Source organism: Homarus americanus, unplaced genomic scaffold (assembly GCF_018991925.1).
Source record: "Homarus americanus isolate GMGI-L3 unplaced genomic scaffold, GMGI_Hamer_2.0 scaffold41027, whole genome shotgun sequence".
Classification (NCBI taxonomy): domain Eukaryota; kingdom Metazoa; phylum Arthropoda; class Malacostraca; order Decapoda; family Nephropidae; genus Homarus; species Homarus americanus.
The window spans coordinates 403826-426294 of record NW_024745073.1 but is presented as its reverse complement, the minus strand read 5'-3'; the positions used below and the strand labels follow the sequence as shown (position 1 = coordinate 426294).

At 35.6% G+C, this 22469-nt stretch overlaps 3 protein-coding genes across 8 annotated transcripts in view; 2 read left to right on the top strand and 1 right to left on the bottom strand.

Annotated features, from left to right (window-relative positions):
- The window catches only part of LOC121878402 (phosphatidate cytidylyltransferase, mitochondrial-like), a 29849-nt gene extending 13762 nt beyond the window's left edge, over positions 1 to 16087 (top strand). The window contains exons 1-9 of one of the 5 annotated variants that reach the window (XM_042384619.1): positions 5774 to 5888; positions 6088 to 6318; positions 7798 to 8005; positions 12979 to 13161; positions 13397 to 13508; positions 14090 to 14224; positions 14435 to 14643; positions 15086 to 15191; positions 15835 to 16087. In XM_042384619.1, the coding sequence (XP_042240553.1) occupies positions 12985 to 13161; positions 13397 to 13508; positions 14090 to 14224; positions 14435 to 14643; positions 15086 to 15191; positions 15835 to 15965 (870 nt within the window). In that variant the 5' untranslated portion in view covers positions 5774 to 5888; positions 6088 to 6318; positions 7798 to 8005; positions 12979 to 12984 and the 3' untranslated portion in view covers positions 15966 to 16087. Of the gene's footprint in view, positions 1 to 5773; positions 5889 to 6087; positions 6319 to 7797; positions 8006 to 12978; positions 13162 to 13396; positions 13509 to 14089; positions 14225 to 14434; positions 14644 to 15085; positions 15192 to 15834 lie in introns of those variants that run through there. The other 4 variants (XM_042384618.1, XM_042384621.1, XM_042384622.1 and 1 more) reach the window with 4 other exon arrangements.
- LOC121878400 (FAST kinase domain-containing protein 5, mitochondrial-like) lies at positions 524 to 8517 on the bottom strand. 2 transcript variants are annotated; one of them, XM_042384612.1, is made up of 3 exons: positions 8387 to 8517; positions 3521 to 5009; positions 524 to 3106 (listed from the first exon to the last, which is right to left on the bottom strand). In XM_042384612.1, exons 2-3 carry the CDS (start codon positions 4953 to 4955, stop codon positions 2526 to 2528), a joined length of 2016 nt encoding a protein of 671 aa, XP_042240546.1. In that variant the 5' UTR covers positions 4956 to 5009; positions 8387 to 8517; the 3' UTR covers positions 524 to 2525. The 2 variants fall into 2 exon arrangements, with proteins under 2 accessions (XP_042240546.1, XP_042240545.1); XM_042384611.1 differs by lacking the exon at positions 8387 to 8517 and adding an exon at positions 5653 to 5786.
- Positions 8012 to 9645, top strand: LOC121878404. The gene has a single exon (XM_042384623.1). The coding sequence runs from the start codon at positions 8137 to 8139 to the stop codon at positions 8779 to 8781; it is 645 nt and encodes a 214-aa protein (XP_042240557.1). The 5' UTR covers positions 8012 to 8136; the 3' UTR covers positions 8782 to 9645.
- Positions 16088 to 22469: the final 6382 nt, after the last annotated feature.

Here is a 22469-nt window from a genome sequence, read left to right as displayed (position 1 = left end):
CATATTCCCCCTTTATCCCTCCCCCCCTGGGTAGACAACTATGTGCCTTGTGTCAACCTAATGCACGCCCCTTATCCTGGGCTCACCAACCATCACAAATTTAACATGTCATTTTGGCGGAAGTTTGCAGTTGTCAGGACAGAGGAACTTGTGCTTGCTAAGCTTCCCGATTTAGTCTAGGACGCGCCGGTTAATCACATGCGTTACCTAATCTGGACTTGTACTGCATTGAAATTTCTGTATCAACACTTTCGTCGTCAGTATGCTCTTGTATGATTATTCTGAATAAATACCTATTTCACTGTTCCTGTTTGTGTTTTTTCATTCGTGTATGTCGCATAGCAAACCGGAACTCATTGGCAACAGTAATGGCATTGGATGTTGCTGCCGATATGAACTTACAGTTACTACACTTATGCCTCCACTTACTGTTGCAGAAAATACTAAAGTCCTCATCTTATGCATAACAACTGTATAGTGTCGTCATAGTTGTGGTAAAAATCACACGTCACTCATCATTACATTTATCTGAATTTTTCTTTTCACTCTACATATTTTTGCAGGTCCCTTATATGCTGTTTTTAATCCGTGTTATTACCGGGTATTTAGTGTCGTCTAAAACACACACTAAATGGGAGTAGACCCACTCCATATTCTATGGTGTAGGTAAAAACAGAAAATGTACCATGAAGGTGATACTATTACAGACGGCAGTTGGCCCAATTAACATTCAGCACAACATTTTATCACTTATTATACAAGGTCACCATACCACATAAAATTAAACATTAATTTTAAGTATATTTAATGAATGATTCAATTATCAACATTTAAATCAAATGTATATTATTTAGTCACTTAAATGCTGTCAAACTGTTTTTCCTCAAAAGTATGTAAGTTGTTTGGTTCCACTCTTGTACAGTGAGGAAATTTTATTTAATGACTAGTGCTGATCTGAGTCTGCATATTTACAATCTTCAAATCTCAGACTGATACACCCATAAGTCATTTCTTTAATATTAAATTTGCATAATAGCAGAAAGCCTTAGGATTTGACTTGGCTTGGTTCCTGCAACCTTCTGTCCTGCTCATATTTTGTAGTGACTCTCTTGAAACTCCGAGATTTCTTCGTAACTGTCAATTGTCACAAAATTATAATAGTGTACGTTAATTCTTACTGACTGGCTGCCTGTGTGGCTACAGGCGTAAATCTCAAGGTGTTATACATTAATCTGATGTAACCCAAAGTAACCTAACAATCTTGGTTTAGTCTTCAGTTAAGTTGGTTTGGTATGGTCTGTCATTGTAAATAATTTTGAGTCCAGAAAGTATTACCTTAAATTTGTATGGATTAGAGATGTGAATCAACAAGGCACTAACACTTACCATATTACAGTATACAGTATAACATATGAAACAATCTTGCAAGTATTTATTAACTTTTTTTAATTTATGTAGTATCCAAAATGCAATTTGGTTTCATTAATTTGATGGCATAGAGGTTAAGCACCCCAACATATTTCACCAAATGATTGAACACCTTATTGCCAAGCTCTGTCTGAACTAGAAGGAAAACTCTACAATATGATTAATATTGATTGTTTAATGTTAAATTAAAAAGACTGGTCTGTGTTATTGACTCTCTTTAAGTTACAGTCACCAAGTTATGATAAAGGGACCATGTCTCAATACTTTGGTGGACTGATATTTCATTATCCAAAAATCTCCTGTTAGCGTTCCAATGACAAAAATATCGTCATCGACTTAAAACACTTAACAGAAAGCTATTTATCGCTTGATTTTAATGGTTAAAGTCTCAAAATGCATGCCATTGTATTCCCATTCTCGCCATATAACTGTGGTGGATGTGGGTGTCATGATAACTGCCCTCTGGGGCTGCAAGCATCAGTGTGTCCAAAGGATTTACAGTGCACATACGCTACCCACTTCTTAGTGATAATCACTCGTATTTTAGTATGTTGGTGTTAGATTCAATTTCATTTGTATAATACATGTAGTATTGTAGAGCAATCATTTGTGAAGAAATACACATTTAAAAAATGAAATATGATGGAAAATAATGTCGGAAACAAAAAAGAAATGCACCCCGTGGGGCCCCAAAAGTGTTAATGTACAGTGATTATGTATTAAGCTACAGTAGAGTACCTACAGTATGTATTAAGTGACCGTTAGTTTAGATACAATTATTATGTAAAATACATTGGACACACATTACGACAGTCACCATGTTATAATAAAGTGACCACATTGAAGTACAGAAACTACATAATTAACAATACAGAGATCATATAAAACCTTTGGGCATTTCTTAAGGTAGTCACCTTGTTATAATAAAGACACCAGGTTAGGATACACTACAGAGAACATATGTTTACATTCATCAACTAGCATAGAAAGACATACATACTGTACAGTGTGTATACATCTGATTCATCATCAAAAATCTACAAAACTAATTACATTTACTGTACTGTACTGTACTCAGATACTTTGGCCATAACCAATTACCCGTAATAACATACCTTGGTCAATTCATCTAGAATCAAGGCTCCAATTGCTTGTTCATCATTTGAACAAGTTTCAACATCTCCAGAGTAAATTTTCCTCACTTCCCAGCCACTCTTATTCATTAGTTGTATTTTCAATTTTACCATTCCAATAGGTTGTGACGTGGACAAAGTGGACTGAGAATCAATGAGTTCAATAGAAATTTGTTGTTTACTCGTGTTATCCTTAACAGCAGAAAGTTGCTGTATTACATGGTCTCTTTGGCTGGTTGAACTAGGCAGACTGTTGCAATTATTACCTTTTAGTTCACTAGCATCATACACCAAACTTGCATAGTTAATATATGCTATGGGAAACTTAAGTTTCAGCACTGGAGCACCAACTATTTCATTAATAAACTTGGCACCCTTTAGTAATGTTGCAAGAGCCGGACGATGCTGCACCTCATCCACGAGAGTTCTTGTGGGAAGGTTACTCTTAGAGATGTCAGGGAGTGCTACAGTTAATTCAGGAAGTTCCACTTTAAGACACTCATTCAACGTGAGAAGTCTTGATAGCTGCTTACTCTTCTGGTAATCTAAAGTGTAAAAAATATAAATCAGATCCAGGATTACCTGTAATAGTAGAGAATTATCTTTAAAAATCCAGACCAATCCTAACCAATAGGACTCATGCTCTAAAATTCTCATTTCCTTAATCATCCTCATGTTGTTTTAATATAAATCTATTGTTAATTTCCATTATAATACATGTATGTATTCAAACAATTTTACTACAGTATTCCCAAACGCCCTCTTTATAGTTTTCTTACTACTGTACAACATTTTCATAATGCTAATGGTGTACACAAACTGGTTTTTTTCTCTTATCACATTTAAACTGTAGAGACATAAACTGAACTGTTTAAGAAATATATATGTACTGTACTGTAAACAATACCTGGTTTTCTAATACTGTACTGTACTGTTTATACAAATCTTAATGTTCTCACCTTGCAACTGATGAATCCTTTCATGTTTAAAAGCTTCCTTGATGAGGGGTTGGGGATAATGTCCCATCATAGCCATGGAGAGAAGTGTACTTGATAAAAATTGAGGATATATATCTACCTCACCATTATGTATAAACTCCATGAGGGATTTATCACTTATACTGAGTATTTCCCTGCAACACTGATGATTGACATGACTAAATGCCCATAAGATTCGAGACAGATCTCTTATGCGTACACTCAGTAATGGAGCTTTTAGGTGTTGCAGTATCAACTCCTCCAACCTGGAAAAGACATCAGGTTCATATACACAGCTGTTAGCATACAGAGCAAGAGTGTGGGCAATAAATTGAGGAGACAGATTGTCTGCATTATTATGCATAATAAAACTATTCAAAGATGACAAAATTCTATGATCTTGGTATTGGGCAGCACGAAGAATCTTCATCATGGCAACAAGGCCATATGAATCCAAGTCATTCAGACAAGGACATTCTTTAACTTTAGTCTGGAGATGATTTGCTGTTTTTTTAATAAATGATGAATATTTGCTCACTTTAACATTAGATTTAAACACAGACGCTGCTGCTATGCCAGCATCATGAAAAGATAAGTCTTCATAGTGTGTCTCAAGTTTCCTCACTAGTAAGTCAACAAAATCTCTGGATAGCTTTCTTCTCTTACCAATTCCTACATAGTAAAGAATTTGTACTAAATCTTGAGGCTGAGCTGACTCTATGTGTGTCTCAAACAAAGCCATAAAATTATCATACTGCTTCCTCCTGTAAACATTGTTTCCATATAATATCAAGAGAATATCAAACAAGTGCAGACACTTTTCTAAGTCTGCTTTATAAGTTCTTTTATCACATTCCAAGTCAATATTTCTTGCAATATCCATCAAATATCTTGTTTTTACAAACTTTAATTCTTTCAATGCCGATGCAAAATTTCTGAGTTCATTTTCAGTCATATGCGATAGACTTTCAATCACTTTTCTCTTAACGTTTAACATCAGAGATTTCTTGGATATCATATCTTGCAAAATAGAATGCTGTGGTAGTTTATACAATGAAAAAAGTTTTAGAATATCTTTTGTTTTGGGTATTAAGCTATGGGAAATGACAAGTAACAACTGGTGCATAGCGTAAGCATCACTAAACGTATTATTTTGAACTTGACCAATACTGAGGCTGTCAACAGCAGCATACTTAGTATTAGTTCTCATATACTGTAGAATCTTGTTACTTAATGTATTCTCCTCCATGAAAGACGTCTCTTTAGGTCTAATTGCATATTGACGCACAGGAAAATAATTGTGTGATGCTGCCAAGATTTTCGGAGAACCAAGAACTTTCCAATGTTTTTGCATAACTGTTTGGATTAATGCATTTCTGAAAGGTCCTTTCAGATGTCTTGTTAATGCTCTTAACATTTCTGTTGTTATGAGGTTGCTCTATCTTGAAAGTTTTTCCTAGATGTCAGTCATCTGGAAGAGAAAATGTAAATTTCATGATAAAATTCACATACAATTAATTAATAAATGTTCAGCTTTACCACTTCTTATCACCTTACTTTTCGAGGATCCTTTGCTGATACAGTACAGGGGTAACTAGAATATTTAATAAGTCAATTATGCTGTGCCAATAAGTTCTAAATCACCATTATACTGTATACATTTTCTTAAAACTACATACACTGTACTATAATTACTATGCAGTATAAAAACATGCATATATTCCTCTTGTTGGGTGTTGGCTGCTTTTGGCCAGAATCATATGCCAGTGGGATGAATTACTAATATTAGCCATTAAATTACCTAAAAATTACCAAACCTAACCTCCTAACTGGTCCTGGACCCACCGGCAAGTCGTTTGTGAGGGAAACGTCATAGAAGAAGTGTCTCAGAATTATCTAAACTGTTATAAGTAAAGATAAAATTCCGAAGATATTCCATTGGTGTCCGAAAGTAAAACACCAAAACATTTGTTTACAGGCTTTTCGTTAGGTAGCTGGCTAACCCGGAACCTTGTCCTTGTTACTACCAATGATTCGCTATAATTACTATTACAAAGGAAATTAAACACCTCGCACTAACTTATTGTTATATAATACTGTATTTACTACTTCACCTGTTGCGCAGTCTGTAAAATATAACGTCACGGGACCATTTCTTTAATTGTGGGTAATTTTATTCAATTCTCTGCTGGACAACCCGAGTTACTGTTTACCATTAGTCAGACGACCCCCGTGAGCCCGTGACGTCCGGGTTGTATAAACGACCTTCTCAAAGACTATAGATAATTTCGTATTATGAAAACAATATTAGAAATAACATTTGTAATAATCATAAGCAAATATTATTCAGGTATGTAAAATTGTCATCATAATTAAAGAATGAGAGCTACTTTGGATTAATTTGGACTTTTTCGTTTCTTTTAAATTACTGAACACCCGGTGTGCTGCACTAGTTGCATTACTTTCTGTACATACATGTGGATGTCCACTCTGCGGTTTTAGTATTAAATTTGACAGATAGATAAGTCGCTTTCCTAATATTATTTCAGTTTGTTGACAAGAGACGAAATCCAAGCCAAATATGGTGAAAAAAACAACAAACAAACAAAAATTGAAATCTAACGTGAGGAAGGAATCATCATTGTTGTGAGGCTGGCTGTCTGCCTCTAGTCATGTCCAGCTCCTACCTCAGATTAATACAGAGGTTCCCGAAAGGTTACTCCATCGCTTTCGCATATGGCTCAGGAGTCTTTAAACAAGTTGGACACAAGAATGTTCGAGTGAGTAATTCCTGCACATAGATCATATGATTCATTAACAAGGCGGGTACTGTACTGTAATAGGTGATTAAAGGTGCTTTCCCACATCTCTAATTAAGTAACTTATGGTCTTTCGACTGTTTTCAGGATGAAGTCTTTGGTGACATATATGTGTGATGCTGCTTCTCGTTTTTTTTACAAAACCATTTGATGCCAGAGGTGGTACCATCGGTAAAGGTTGGACTTGACTATTTGGTGAAGTTAGACTATTACATATGCTGTACTGTAATGTACTATACTGTTTAGATTTTCTGTAAATTTTTACTATAGGACATGAGTCCCTAGGGGTTGACCAATATGTTTTCCCAGTGTATTTTGGTGTTTTAAACGAATCTGACCTTCATTTTTGGCGGAAATTGATGGTTTTGCCCCCCCCCCCCCTCAACAATAATGGGGGAGAACGAGTCATCTGACCTAACAAAACCTAACCCAACTAACCTAACTCCTAGCCGGGAGCTCCGCCCCCGGTAGGCTTAACCCGACCCCTGGCCAGGGGCTCCACCTCCGGACCCACGGTAAGCCTAACTTAAACTAACCTAAATGTTTCAGTAGTTAAAAACTTTGCTGTGCGCCATGTACGAAAGTACAATACCTTAGTTAGAAGTGGAAGGCCCTGGGATACGTAAGAATTTTATAGAATAAACGTCTTTCTCGTAAAACTTGGCAATAAACTTAAAATATATGTAGGAGCACAAACGACAACCAGCCTCCACGACGGCCATTGTGAAAATGGTCAATGAAATTAAAATCGTACCCAGGCTGCTGCCTTTGAAAAAATCAAATGTGATTGGTCGAAAAAAATTCGCGTGATGATATCGATAACTCATTGGTCACGACTGTATGACGTCAGTCAACATTGCGCATGCGTGATGTGAAGATAACATCTTACAGACGGAGACTGAAAACTACTTAAAATCAACTAAATTCAATTGTGTTGCTTTAACCATTTCCCCCATGTATATATGGTGTTCAAAATGTTCAGAATAGAGAGATCTAAATGTTTCAGTAGTTTATAACTTTCGGGGGCACTATGTCCTAAAGTAAAATAATACCAGGTTTTCAAAATAGCTTTATGATTAGGTTCATATTCGTTTTTATCTCAACATGTATTTCGGATTTTTACCATTATCACTAGGAATCTATTTAATTCTATGGCAATACTGTAGTAAGTTAGGTTAGGTTAGGTCACCTGGTTAATATTCGTTTTTATTATCCCAATTGGGATAAAATCGAATTTTTACCGATGATTAGTCTATGTCGGGAGATACACACAGTACTGTTAGTATTACAAGAAATTGTCCGGTTTTAGGCTCCACCAGAAAAAGGTTTTGCGATTACTCTAATATTTATAAAAAAAAATTATTTTAAATAACCATATTATAGTCACCTTACAGATGTATTAAATACAGGTTCTCAGATTTTGTTTCTCCTGCTTTGCAGTTTGGGAATGTTGCTGAAGGAGAGTATGATATCAAACTGAGAATTACACCTTGGAGTTGCTCTGTCTAGTTGTCCTTGCTATCTTTTGAAGTGCCTCTTCAGTTTTTGTGATAATTATAGAGCAATATATTGATTTACTACAGATGGAAGTACAGTAGCGCTGAAAATAATCATCAGTCACTTCACTGCCTAATGACTTTTCTGCCATGTAAGTAGAAGAAATTATCAACATTTATGCAAACACAGAAGTGCACAAGAAAATCAAACCCTGTTAATTTGAAGTGCAACCTATTCTCAGTGAAAGTTTAATCATATCCACATTACTGTAGAGCATATATAATGTCACTTAAAAGGAAAAGTGTGGGAGGTACACCAAGTGGATCACGGGCTAGACAGGCTTTCAAGAGCCCTTTCAGATCTCCTGATACCTCAGATGTCAGCAGTCCCTTATTAGATGAAAATGCAAGTAGTACATTGATTCAGCAGAGAACTCAGAAAGTTGAGAATATAAACAAAAATTTAGATAATTTTGCTGAAAGATGCCAAGAAACACCAGACAGTTCTAAGAAACAAACATCACATGACTCACAGCTGAGGGAAGCTTCTGTAAGCAACTCAACTCCTCGAAGAGTTGTGGTAGGCAGGTCCCGTCAGATCATAGATTCCTGTCGCAGAAAAGTAATTCCACGACAATTTAATGTTCCTTTTCGAAGTCCGAGCATAAGTCCAGTTTCACAGCAATCAGTATCCCAGGAGCAACAGCTAACCCAGCTCTACAAGCAAGAGGCTGAAATGGATGAAGAAATAACATCTCTCAAAAACAGTGGTTACAATATTGAAGAACTTCAAAGTCACATAGAAAATCTCCATCAGTACAATGAGATCAAAGATGCAGCTCAGCTTGTTATGGGTAGACTGGCAGAACTAGAAGGAGTGACTATTAAAGAAATGCATGAGAGATACAGAGTTTCTGGATTGGAATAGAGATTTCTGGTCTGAAGGACTGTGATTAGTATAAACATTTGTATATATCCTGTACATGACAGTAAGCAGTTTAAGTTAGCAAATACAGTACATGTTAAAAGGATCATCCTTATATAAAGGAATGGCAGTCAAAAAGGGAAGAAAGAGTCAGATATGGGTTTGGATATGTTATAGCAAGACACATTAAACTTTTAGGTGTTACACTTGCTAAAATCTGATCACTTGTGGTACAGTAGTAATTGGTTTCTTTTGTATTGTTAGAATTTCTCTGCCAACTTATATTTTGAGATTCAGTGAATTACAGTACAAGAATACAGTACCTACATTTGTTTAAAAATTAGAGACTCTTAAAGGACTTTCAGCTCTCTCACCAAGTACTTCCTCTGCAAAGGATCACCAATGCACACTCATTGGAATCATTATATTAGCGTTATACAAATATTTCAGTAATACGGTACCTGTAATACCAATAAATACTGTAGAAGGGAACTTTCTGAGTATTGATAAATTTTGGGGAGCTCCATTTAACAAGTTTAAGTCCTTCTTTATTGGAAACCAAAGCTGTGTACTGTATGACAGTGTACTGTACCGTACCACAGTTTTGGTATGTGGTGAAAAAGACGTTAGTGGTTTTGGTTAATGAATGCTATATTCAGTACTACTGTATAGTACAGTTCAGGTATATTGATGACATCTTTTAATCCCTAAATGTTTATATATACTATACAGTATATACAATCATTTTTTGTTATGTTTTGTCTTGAAAGGTTCATATTATTTGTCCCTGTGAAAATTTTGAAGTACAGTACTGTAGATATAAAAATTAAATTTTACAAGCTTTTCTTGAATGAATTATCTTTTGCATTGGTAGTTTCATTGTTCCTCTGTTAAAGGTAAAATACCCATGATATACCAATTACCATGAGATGAGCTTGATACAGTAATGGGAAACCAATAATATGGAACAGTATAGTATAGGTATGCGAATGCCTATTTACATCAACAACAATTTTCCTCTACAGTTCAGTACTCTACTGTGCAGTACAGAACAGTACAGTATTTTCAAAATTGGAAACAATATATCTGACACACTTCCTGGGCGAATCAAAAGTTTTCTCAGTCAAAAAAGCAGCTAATAACCTTTTTCAGAGAGAAATCTGAAACAATTACATATGGTATGTTTCAAATACTGTACTTGTGAAGTGGATTAGGTAAATAACAACCTGGTGTGTTGTGAGTGTACAGGAACTACAAACCTGGACGACATAAGGATATACGAGTCATACCACAAACATTAAATAAATCAGTACAGTGATACTACAAACGACAGATAAATACAATAATGAAATTCAGTAATTCCAGGTGAGAAACACATGAAGGCATCAGTCTGTTTGAAGATAAAATGAAGAATTCAATAGTGTGTGATCAAGAGAATCTGGAATGAACCAATCATGGGAAAACAGAGGTTAAAGGTGGAGAGATCCAGTACAGTTTACATACAATAGTTGAGAAAAACAATCAATACATTAAGCTAAGGGTGGAGGACATTGTAGGCAGGCAAACATAGTGTAAGTTAATTTGTGAAGGTTACTCCTGACCTTTAGGAATGGTAAAAAGAAGAAAATAATGAAGCAAGGAATAAAACAATATGTTAGCAAAATTAATATCTGATCATACAAGAATAGTCTTCATACAAAATACACTAGTACAACTGAATAAATAGGAGCAAATTAGGTACTGTATCATGTAAGATCCAATAATACACAAGACAAAGTGTTATTTGAGAGAACTAAGTGAAATAATGTCTAGATGGTTAATAGGAATCTAAGTGGCGGTACAAAGTAGAAAAGATGTGGAATTAATCGGGAAAGGCATTGACGAGTGTGTATATACATGTACCAATCAAGATGCCATTCTCAAGTCTGAAGGTTGGTGATCTTGGCCTACCACTACAAATGTTTTCACTCTTGTCTTTACTACTGTAGTCCTTCAAGATTTTTCATCTCTCCAGGGATGCCGGTTTTATTATTTCATTCATCCATCCCATCTCTGCCTTCTTCTGGTCCACGTACCCTCAGTTTTTTCTCATTACTATCACCACCACTATCTTAATCTAAAAGTTATAATACCTGTACAGTATTTCCCTTATGACTCTAGCCAATTTTAATAATTTCTCCATTTAACAAACATTAGCATTCTCTTGTAGCATCACAACACAAAGGCTTCTAATGTGATTTATTCTGAGATATGGACAGCCCTCCCAAGCACTACAATAGGAGCTGACTCCAACCTTCATCACATTGTCCTGCAGTACCCTCAACCAACACTTGGGTGGAGAACCCTCAAATGACAGGATGAGATAAAGGGTAGGATAAAAAGGCAGAATTAAGAGTGTAGATCCTTCAACTTCTGAATTCCCTACCATGAAATTATATTTTATTAATCAGAAAAGTTAAACGTTAATACACAAACAGTTGTTTCATGGTTGATCATTAGCACCTTCCTAATGTTGAAGGAATATATAAGCACAGTTCCTAGACATGATGATACTTCTATCTATCCAGCACATTAATAATGCCTACTGTTCAGGGGTTTTAATATCAACCTGAGAAGGTCTGATAAGATTATTCAAACTTTAATAAAGCAATACAATATGCCTTTCATCATTACTGTATACAACAATAAGAGGTTATTAAAAGGGAAGAACACAGATCATATCTACAGTGACAAAAAGCAACAAATAACATGTGGTATCTACTGCAACTTTTCAATACTGTGATCACCTCTACAGCTATTAGATTGGCTGTGCCATTTTCAACAGTTTATTAAATCTTGTGGAAACATTTCAAGTTTACCTGGAGGATGATATGACTTGTAAAACATTTAGCTTTCTTCTTTAAACATTGAGAAAAACTTAAGTTAGTAAAATCTTATACTATACAGTACTGCGCTTAAACTTTATTTTAATACTGTATATGGATTCCCACTGTAATGCATGTCACCTAGAACCAAATACTGTATCATTTCAGTACAGTATAGTCTGGATTTACGCGGTTTTTGTTAACGCGTTTGGTCATTTACGCGGTGACTTGCCAGAATGAAATGTTTTAATTACACGGTAAATTTTGTCATTTACCCGGGAAACGGCACAGGCAGGGTGCGCACAAGGTCGCCCAGTCATCAAAACATTACCGAGTTCTTCACCAGCCACCCACCACAGCCGGCCCAAGTCAGTGATAGTGAGGATATGGACTTTGAGGGGTTTGACAAAGAGGCCCTGCAAGCCTCTGTGGTGGATAGTGATACATGATACAAGTGATACAGGTGAGGGCCAATAATCTGCCTCGGAACCAACCCCCCATCCCCGTGTGCCCAGCCATCTTTTCTACTAACGTAAGTGTTAAAAAACCTAATATTATTGATATTTCTCTTAATTATTAATTGTGTGTGCATACCATCATAAAATTAAGATGTTATTTTGACTACAGGGTACGTATTGTGTCGTAAAAAGTGGAGTTTGGGGGTCGGCCCAGTCTCTATTTCAATTAATCCCATATGTTCTGTCATTTCATTTACGCGTTTCTCATTTTACGTGGGCCTCCACGGGTTCAATTGACCGCGTAAATGCAGACTATACTGTACAGTACCGCTTTTGACTGGTAATCCAATACAGTATGCTTTATAGCTTCTTTCAGAATATACTCAGTAGTACAGTACTGTATTAAAAAACCCATCTACAGTACTTGATCATGGATATATTTACATGTGATTTATTTTTTGGTTTTGGTAATAATAATAATGATTAACTTAAATGGTATGTTTGAAAACTGTTTAGGATACTAGACTCTGTACTGTACCTTATAATTATGTAAAAAAAAATTTCACTGTATGGAAAAAAAAATTTTCATTGAAAATTTGTATTCTTCTCAGGAATTTTAAAATGAAGGTGTTTGTAAATAAAACCTATATTAAAAGAAGAAAGTTCATATTAAAACAATAGTTTTGATGCCCATTGATAGTCTCTACCATACTCACACATAAAGAGGATGCCCATAGATACTGACATATTGTATGAATTTCAATGATTTCTGTCATGTCTTGTGGGTTTTATTATTAACTTGCTATCTTGTTAAGTGAATTCTTATGTATAATTATATTCAGCTTTGTTGATTAAAGTGTAAAATATCTTTGTTTCAGGATAACATGATAGATTTCATCTTGGCTGTCAGAGATCCACTAGAATGGCATAAGGCAAATATGGCTAATAACCCCAAACACTACTCTGCCCTGCGATATGGTGGACCTCACTTTGTAACCAGCATTCAAGAAAAGTGGGGAGCTAAAGTTTATTTCAATACTCTAATTCCAACACATGAGGGGGTAAGTTTACTGCATGATACTGTATATTAGGGGTCCAGGATAAGTTTAATGTTAAGGCATAACTTTATAATCTACCTAACTGTAGATAAATTTCTCTTCAAATAATTCTTACACACACATAGACACACCAGGGTCTACACACAAGGACACTATATATGCATTTTAAACTGCTTGAAGCCTCTAATTAATGTCAATTGTTTACTTTGTGTAATACAGTATTTCTTATATATTACAGATGATTAAATATGGGGTGATATCACATACAAGTCTAATAACTGATCTGCTGGACTGGGATACCCTCTATATTGCAGGCCGCTTACACAAACCTGTCCTCATGCTACATAAAGGTGTGTGTGTGCACTGCATTTGTGATGAAACCCGACTTAGGTATATATTTTAGCTTATGAGTAGGAGTACAGTATAGCATGTTAAGTGTTGTTAGTTATTTACAGTTGCATAGTGGTTATACTATAAATCCTACTGCATTTGTGAACATTGTTTGGATTAGTTATATGATCATTGGTCTTATGCTCATGATACAAAAAAGAAGAAACTACAATCATGAAGAAAACACTCTGTTCACCTCTGCATTCCCACTTTCCTCCATCTACCATATAAAGTTCTTGATTTAGGTTAATAGAATACATATCCTTATCATTCAACTTTTGACCTTTTAATAAATAGATAAGTGTCTTGTAGTGGTGGGAGGATTCAATTTCTATTTGTGGGTTTACAGTAAGATGATTACACTTTAAGGGGTTCAGTGGTTTGTCCTCTAGTCTTCCTAATCTGCTGTACCTTGGTCTGGGAGCTAGAGAGGCACACTGTACTGTATAAGATAACTATATTATAAGAATCAGTTGAGTACAGTACAGGTAATTCATTCTTGAAATCAGTTATTTTATGTTCTCTCTCTCTCTCTCTACAGATTCTGCAGATGACGAGCTTCGTAGTGCACTAAAAATAAATTTATATTCAGCCCTTCACACAGCTCTACTTTTGCTACCAGAGTCATTTAGTGAAGATCAGCTTTATTTAGCCTTGGCTGGTGTTTCATACACAGGTTAGTAATGTATTGTTGTTATACTGTACTGTATTTGCCTCTTTACAAGTATCTTCTGGTCTAAGGTTAGATTACTGCTGATGTGTGTAGATCTGGGTATGTAGGACAAAGCAAGAAAAAAATTGAATTATATTCCACTAAGGCAATTTATACATGTACCAGAACTGCAAAATGTAAGCGTAATTTACTACCCAATGTTTTTCTTGCCAGGTGATTTTCGTATGCATGTAGGGGAAGACCAGAATAAGGTGAGAAACATTGTTCAGGCACAAACACAGGAGTTCCGAAATCTGTACTCGCCTCTCTTGAAAGAACTGGAAGAATATGTTGTACTGGATCAGTTCAAGGGAATGGGAGAACAGGACACATCACCACCAGCTCGACTATTTCATCTCTCAATGCTGCCTAAAAGGTTACAGGTATGAAAGATACATATACTGTACAGGTTTTGGGTCAAGTTTTGAACAATTAAAATTACTTTTGTGTTTTGCAAAGTGTGTACGTGAATTGGTAAACAGGGTGCAGTACTTGAGAGTAAGAAAGAGTGCATTAGGAATAGACAAAACTAACATGCTATTCTAGTTATTACCTATATACTGTAGTGGGTATCAAAATATACTTATAAAAAAAAAGCCATTACAGTATTGCAAACTGCTTTTGACTGTCAGATCTATTAATTAAGATTTAACTTTATATTTATTTTATAAATAAATATTATATTTACTTTTGTTCTCATCATACCACGGTTTTTCTATGATTAAACATATAAATTGATAATTTTTTACTGAACTCATAAGTGACAAATGAAAATTTTAAATGATACTGTACAAAATTTTTGTAGATTCCCAATTTTACTTCCAGCTCATGTTGATTAAAGAATTCAACGTAGATAGAAGAAGCAGAGACCTGGAGGATGTTCTGCGTGCTGCTGCTCACGACACTGACTGTGCTGATGTTATAGTCAAAGGTAATCGCCCTGTTTAATAATAAATATTTGGTTTGAAAATTTTATTTTAGATGTATGTAATGGTCCCATTTAATCTTTTCCTGTTAATAAATACTGTACCAAACTTTTCATGCTGAATGCACATTGGAATTAGTCAGAATTCTTATTGCCTGTACCCAAGCCTCTATTCTAGTTCATTTTGGCAACACTGGAGCTCCATCCAGTGTTCCATGATTTATGGTTACAGATGTTAGATGTCCAAACCAAGGTCCTGCACATTGCCCAGTACTGTACTGTACTTTGAAAACAGTTTGTAACAGTTTGTAACTCTGTCTGTTTGGCTAGAAAGCTGACTAATACCAAATTGAAAAATATATGTAAAGAAATCTTAACTTTGTATGATTCAACCATTCATACTTAGGTAATACAAAGACTTTTCCTATTTAGTAAAAAGGAAAGTGGTATTTTATTAATTGCATTCACCTTCAGTGTTTATCGCCTTTACACAGCATCAGACCACCATGCCTAAGAGCTAACATACAGTTAACCATGTTCCAATATGGATGAATAAGTTTCAAACATTGTAAATAATCAGGATTTGTTGATGTGTTTACTGGAGTGTAAGATATTTGTCTCATACAACTTTTCCATTCATGTCTTGTAGGTATTCAAGATATAGTGATGACTCCCAGCCTGACTCAGAGTTTAAAAGGATTATTGACTGCAGGAGCTGTCAAGTCTGTCAAATATTCATATTCCAAGCTAAAAAAGATGTGGAAGAGTTTACAGAGATGACTTTATATTTACATTAAACTTTGTACAGTACAGTGTTAATCCCAGACCCTTGATTTTTTTAGTTTAAAAATTATAAATTCATGATGTTTTGTACATAAACAATAAAGATTTTATCCAATGTTTATGATTTATTATTTTCAACAATGTTTACATACATGTAGGGATGTATACCTAAATACAAGTGAGAGATAGATTACGAGTGATGGGATATTTAAACGCAAGAGTGAAAGAAAGTGGAGAAAATTGTTGTAAATATTGTGTCAGGACTAAATAGAACTTTAGACTAACAGGAATGTGTGCTGAGGAAGACATGACAGTGGGAAAAACAAAGTTTCAGCTGAAAAAGAATTCCCAATGTGCATAGTTGCAACAATGGAGACCTTTTTTTTTTTTAAAGTGTACTGATACATGGACAACTGAATGAAAGTTCACTAGTATGTATGTACTTTACTAAGAGGAAGTGTATATAGTGCCTGACTTTTATTTGAGAGAAACAAAATCAGACCTCAGAGGGCACCTGTACTAGTGCCCTTTTAGCTCTGAACAGGACCTGTCTTCAGTGTGACAATGCATGTTCACCTCTACATTCTCATTTCAGCTCGCTCAAATCTACACATGTCATCCTCTTTAACTGCCATACCAGGGCCGGATCCATACCTCAAATTTGACAAATGCAATCTTTCAGTTTTTGTAGTGACAGCTAGCCCAGATTAAAAAAAGTCTATGGAATTTTTACACCTCAATCCGCAACGCAGTATTTGTAATCAATAAATCACTAATATTTACTTGGATCAATGTATGTTTAGTCAGATATTTTTCCATAAAATAAAAAGAAGCAAGACTGTACAGTATATACCTATACTGTAGTTTTAATGATTTATACAATACAGTACTGTTTATACAATACTAGAGCTTGGTACAGTGATGATTACTTGCAGCTAACACGATTCTCAGAGACGATTCCTATATGGAGCATTATAGCTAATAATCGTCCATACATCACACATTATATTAGAAATACTGTGTTCATTATAGGAATATATTAGGAAAGGAATATTTATACGAAATATATTAGGAAAGGAATATTATACGAAATATATTAGGAATAACAAAATACAACATAATTTATAATAGGAATGTTTTATACTAAAGACTACTGACTGTCCTCCCAACTCATGACCTAACCTAACTAAATTACCATTTCCATTTGTTTTAGCCTTGACGCTATTATGAGGTCACCCTACGTCAAGTGACCTGACCACAGGTCACGTGAATATTAAACTTGTCAACCTGATTTATTGACAGGGTCTACAAATATTTATTTTTCATGAATACGAATACAGGTTTAACATGAAACATTCGAATGCAATTGAATAACATTTAACCATTAAATTAATAACAAATAAAATAATAATAATTATTATAATAATGATAATAATAATAATAATAATAATAATAATAATAATAATAATAATAATAAATATCCTATCCCTGGTCGCGGTTTATCAAACGTGTCACTCAGGTACGGAGGCTGTGCCATGTGCCAACACTGACAACATCACATACCGATAGGTCAAGTACTTGACAGATGCGTATGATACCGTTGCATCGGTCAGAATTTTTTGAGCGATTCAAGTGCGTCAGTTGCATCGACCTGGATCTGGCCCTGTCAGACTCGCATATCGACGATCTCCTGAAGTTCCACTCGTAAAGGAATATAACTCTCTAAACTACTTGTTGGGTGTTGACAAATTACGCTGACCAACTCTAACATCACAATTATTTGAATGCCACATTAAGCAAAATTGACTTGAGTTAACACTTGAAAAGTGAAAATGGATATATAATGATTCTTACAAGGTACAGTACTCACTCATCACGGAGCAGCGTTCACATGACTCAACATCACGACGTTACTCACGTAAATAATTGCGAACTTCGCGGGCTTAGGCACCTTGCCTTATAAAAAAAAAGTCCGAATGTTATAAAATTACCACAGTCAAGGCCGGTGAATATTTTAATTTTTTTCGTAGGCAGATGGCCTCAAATTTTTCTAAATTAATCTAATTATGATGTATTTTTAATTATGTAGGTAAGGATATGGTTGGTTTATTCAAGTGACTTCGGAAATTAAAAACGTTTCAGACGCTGGTAGTGAAAATATTTTAACATTACAGCTACCATAAAAAATGGAAATAAGGGGACACTCCTCCAAATTTACAACTGAAGCTGAATGGACACTAATGGAAAACTCCTGTGAAAACTTAAGTTATCTCACCCATTACCAGCTAATTTTGTCGGTGGAATAACACACGTGGCTACCAACTTCTCAGTGGTAGAATAAGTGTTATGGAAGTTCTGTATAAAAGGATTATTGATCCATTAACCTAAAGTTAATAGAGAAGGAAAATTGCAAAGTTTACTTGGACACCACAGGGAAGGAGAGAGGGCAAATCCCTGATTTCTCCCATAAAAGAAGAATTTTCATAATTTCTGACAAAAGCATCACAATTAACATTTATTTCTTTTAAGTTTGGGACGTTATTTTTATGTATGGCAGATTTGAGGCTGTGGTAACAAAGAACACAAGGATATGGTACTGAACTGACTTTACAGTACTTCACTTATACTGTTATTTGAGGTAAGGAATCTAAATACTGTACTGTACATTCCAAGTTTTGAGTTAATGAGGATTTTGTAATTATTTTAAACCTGTAGCTGCTGAGAGATAAGTTAACCAAATCAAGTATGGTTACAAGTGAGCTGATCTTGGCAGTAACTCCAGCCTCTCTGATCTTGGCAGTAACTCCAGCCACTCTGATCTTGGCAGTAACTCCAGCCTCTCTGATCTTGGCAGTAACTCCAGCCTCTCTGATCTTGGCAGTAACTCCAGCCTCTCTGATCTTGGCAGTAACTCCAGCCTCTCTGATCTTGGCAGTAACTCCAGCCACTCTGATCTTGGCAGTAACTCCAGCCTCTCTGATCTTGGCAGTAACTCCAGCCTCTCTGATCTTGGCAGTAACTCCAGCCACTCTGATCTGGCAGTGCAGCCACTCAGTCTCTGATCTTGGCAGTAACCAGCTCTTCTGCTCCAGCCTCTCTGGCAGTAACTCCAGCCTCTCTGATCTTGGCAGTAACTCCAGCCACTCTGATCTTGGCAGTAACTCCAGCCTCTCTGATCTTGGCAGTAACTCCAGCCTCTCTGATCTTGGCAGTAACTCCAGCCTCTCTGATCTTGGCAGTAACTCCAGCCACTCTGATCTTGGCAGTAACTCCAGCCACTCTGATCTTGGCAGTAACTCCAGCCTCTCTGATCTTGGCAGTAACTCCAGCCACTCTGATCTTGGCAGTAACTCCAGCCTCTCTGATCTTGGCAGTAACTCCAGCCTCTCTGATCTTGGCAGTAACTCCAACCTCCTTCCATCCTCAGGAGTGCTTCAACTACAAGAATGGGAGGACAGAGAAGCTTCCCAACTGCTGAGTCTCATGCTACACAAACCTCTTCAACCTCTACTGTGCTGCAATGATGTTAGTATTGCTGGGCCTCCCTAGTCTTTTTTCAATCTGTATACCTATGCACACACACAAAGTGCAGATCACATGGCTGCTGAGGAGTGAATAATACCAAAGTACACTAACATTCACCCTAAAGGTTGTGAGTTTATTACAATCAGAGTCAGCTGTATCCTAGAACTGTCCCTTCCTGATTATCTCCTTTACCTCAATAAGTTACTGGTAGTGTTGGTTGTCTAGATTGCTTAGAGCATTGGCAGGATAGTGTTAGCCAATAGGTTCACCTGATGCACCTGTACACTGATGGTTCAAGACATTATTAATAATACCACCCCCTGTAATTGATATTCAGTAAATTTTACCAAGGACAGTTGACAAAGCCAAGAAGTGGTGTTCCAGCGTGGTACTTTATTACTTGCTGCTTAATGTAAAATGCTTTCAAGAACTAGCAGTAAACACATTAAATGCTTATTGTTTGCCATTAAATAATGTGGTAGTTGAACAAATATTTTCACATTTTGCAAAGTAATGTACAAAATAAATTTTCAACCAGTTTATTACCTGCTGTCGTAAGAATCAAAACAAAACTAAACATCAATAACAACTGTTGCAATGATCTCAAAGCTACCATGAGATACTGAGCTTGTTTAATGACAACATGTAAGCAACATCTGCAAGCTCTGATATCAATGATGAATTTGATGATATAATCAGAGTGCCTTTTTAACAAATGGCGAGTGTTGACTTTGCTTTAATTACATTGGAGTAATTCCCAGCCTCTGATGTACATAATGTTTAAGTCAACAAATGTGTGATATGTAACAAATAAATATAGTTACAAGTCATTATTTATTAGGTGTATTACAAAATGTCATTCTTCATAACAGTCTCCAATTGACACTTGGTGGCTTCCAGTGGTCATGCAGTGTAATTACTCTCAGGACCTGTAAAAAACAAAATGTAAGAAAATCTTCAAATGAAAAGTGCAGTTTATTAAGGTGCTCGGTGTAGCACTAAAAACTCATCAGACCCACATTTTCCCGTTTTCTAAACATTACTGTGTAATATCCCTGCTTTCCTCTTTCAGTGGCTCATTGAATTTAGGGATAGAGTGTCCTTAAGACAAATAAAGAAGACTTTTAGTAATTTGGAAAAGTGGAAGAGTGAGGTGTGTAAGAAGTAGGTAACAAACTGAAAATTCTTAAGCATTAAAGTAATTGAAATCATAATACCCTGTACTAATTTAGCTTTATTATCATCTATATTTTCATGGGAAGGCCATGGCCTACCTGGTCTATGCATTAATCTAACCCTGGTTCATACCGTACAGATTCAGTACAAATAACCTGTACTGTAATACAAAACTGTAAGGAAGGGATTGCTTACCTCTCTTAACATTGGCAACTGAAAGCCGATCCTGAATTTCTTAGATGATGCGGTTTCTTCAGATCTATTTCAATTCAAATACTGTAATACTTAAATGGGGATCAAATACTAAGCATTTCACGGGTATAAATTACCTGAAGTAAGGCTTAAAGCATCTCCCACCCCCTCCCCTTTTTTCATTTGTCAAATCTCTTAAGATGATCCAACTTTGGACAACTACTGTATACTGTACATCCTAAAACAAAGATATTAAGCAGAAAAACACATCAGAAATCTCGTTGAGTTTTTATACAAAGTAGTGCACAAAAGAAATGCTGTAATTGGCACCTGCCTCCTAAATTCCTATTCGATCTTTATATTGAAACTGATCTGTGCTGAATCCCAAGACGAAATGGGTATGGAAATAATTATTTGTTAAATTTTATTATGTTTTTAGTGTACAGTACATAAGAACTGGTTTAGTCGATGTTTGATGTATAACACTTCTGACAATGTGACCTTTTAGCGAAAATTATATTAATATTTTTATAAATAAAACCATCACTATGGTAGTACAGTACTATACACAACATTTAACTCTTATTCTCTCTAAACTATGAGAAATTTGGCAAATTTCTTGTCAAAATGAATACAGTACCTTTTAACTGTAGATATTAAGGTTGGTAGTACAGTATAAAGAAAAAAATAGTAAATACAAGTACAGTACACGTTAAAATCTCGATTCTTGGCCCTTTCCTAAAATTTTCCCTCGAGAATTCTCTTCCCAGAAATCTTTGAAGCTTCATTAGTATACTGTATGACCTTTATTTCTCCAAAGTACTTAATAGTTGTATCCTTACCTCTTTGTTCTAGACACATCACTGCATTATTAAAGACATTGAATCAATCATTGAACCCCTTCTCCAGTCACCGGTCATACGTCGCTGCACACAACCCTTCACATGGCAGCTTACAAAATATATCAGATGTAATTTTTCATCCATCACTCGCTTGGAGACTAAAATCAAGACATATATTTGTTTTTCTTTATAATTATGTATATTCATATAATATTTGAACCATTATTATACATATATGTAATATGATGGAAATGCATATAACATAATGTACTGTACAGGTACTAGCATATACAGAGCAATGTACTGTATGTATGTACTGTATACTGTACAGTATATTCAGTAGCTACACATACCGGGTATCCTGCATTATGTGTATATAATACATATAAGAATGTATATATTTACTGTACCTGAAAAAGTTGATATTTATGACTACTGTAGCTGCCAGGGAAACACTACCACCTGATGATAACTTCTTGCTGAGACACACTCCAATAACACACCCCTCCAAGGCACTAAATTCCTCACTTTGTATGTTATCTTCCAACAAAGAGACTGTCAAGGTCTTTTTGGTCAGGGATCTATTCCTCATCGCCACCAATATCCTGTGATTCTGCTATTTTTACAATAAGATTTTGAGATATCACCCAAAATCCCGTTCCACTTCTGAGAACAATAGGAGACAGTGATGGAACAATGACATCATTGGCAGGGCCTACTATCATTGTTTAGGCCTAGTGGGTTGAGCTAATATTGCACCCAGTAT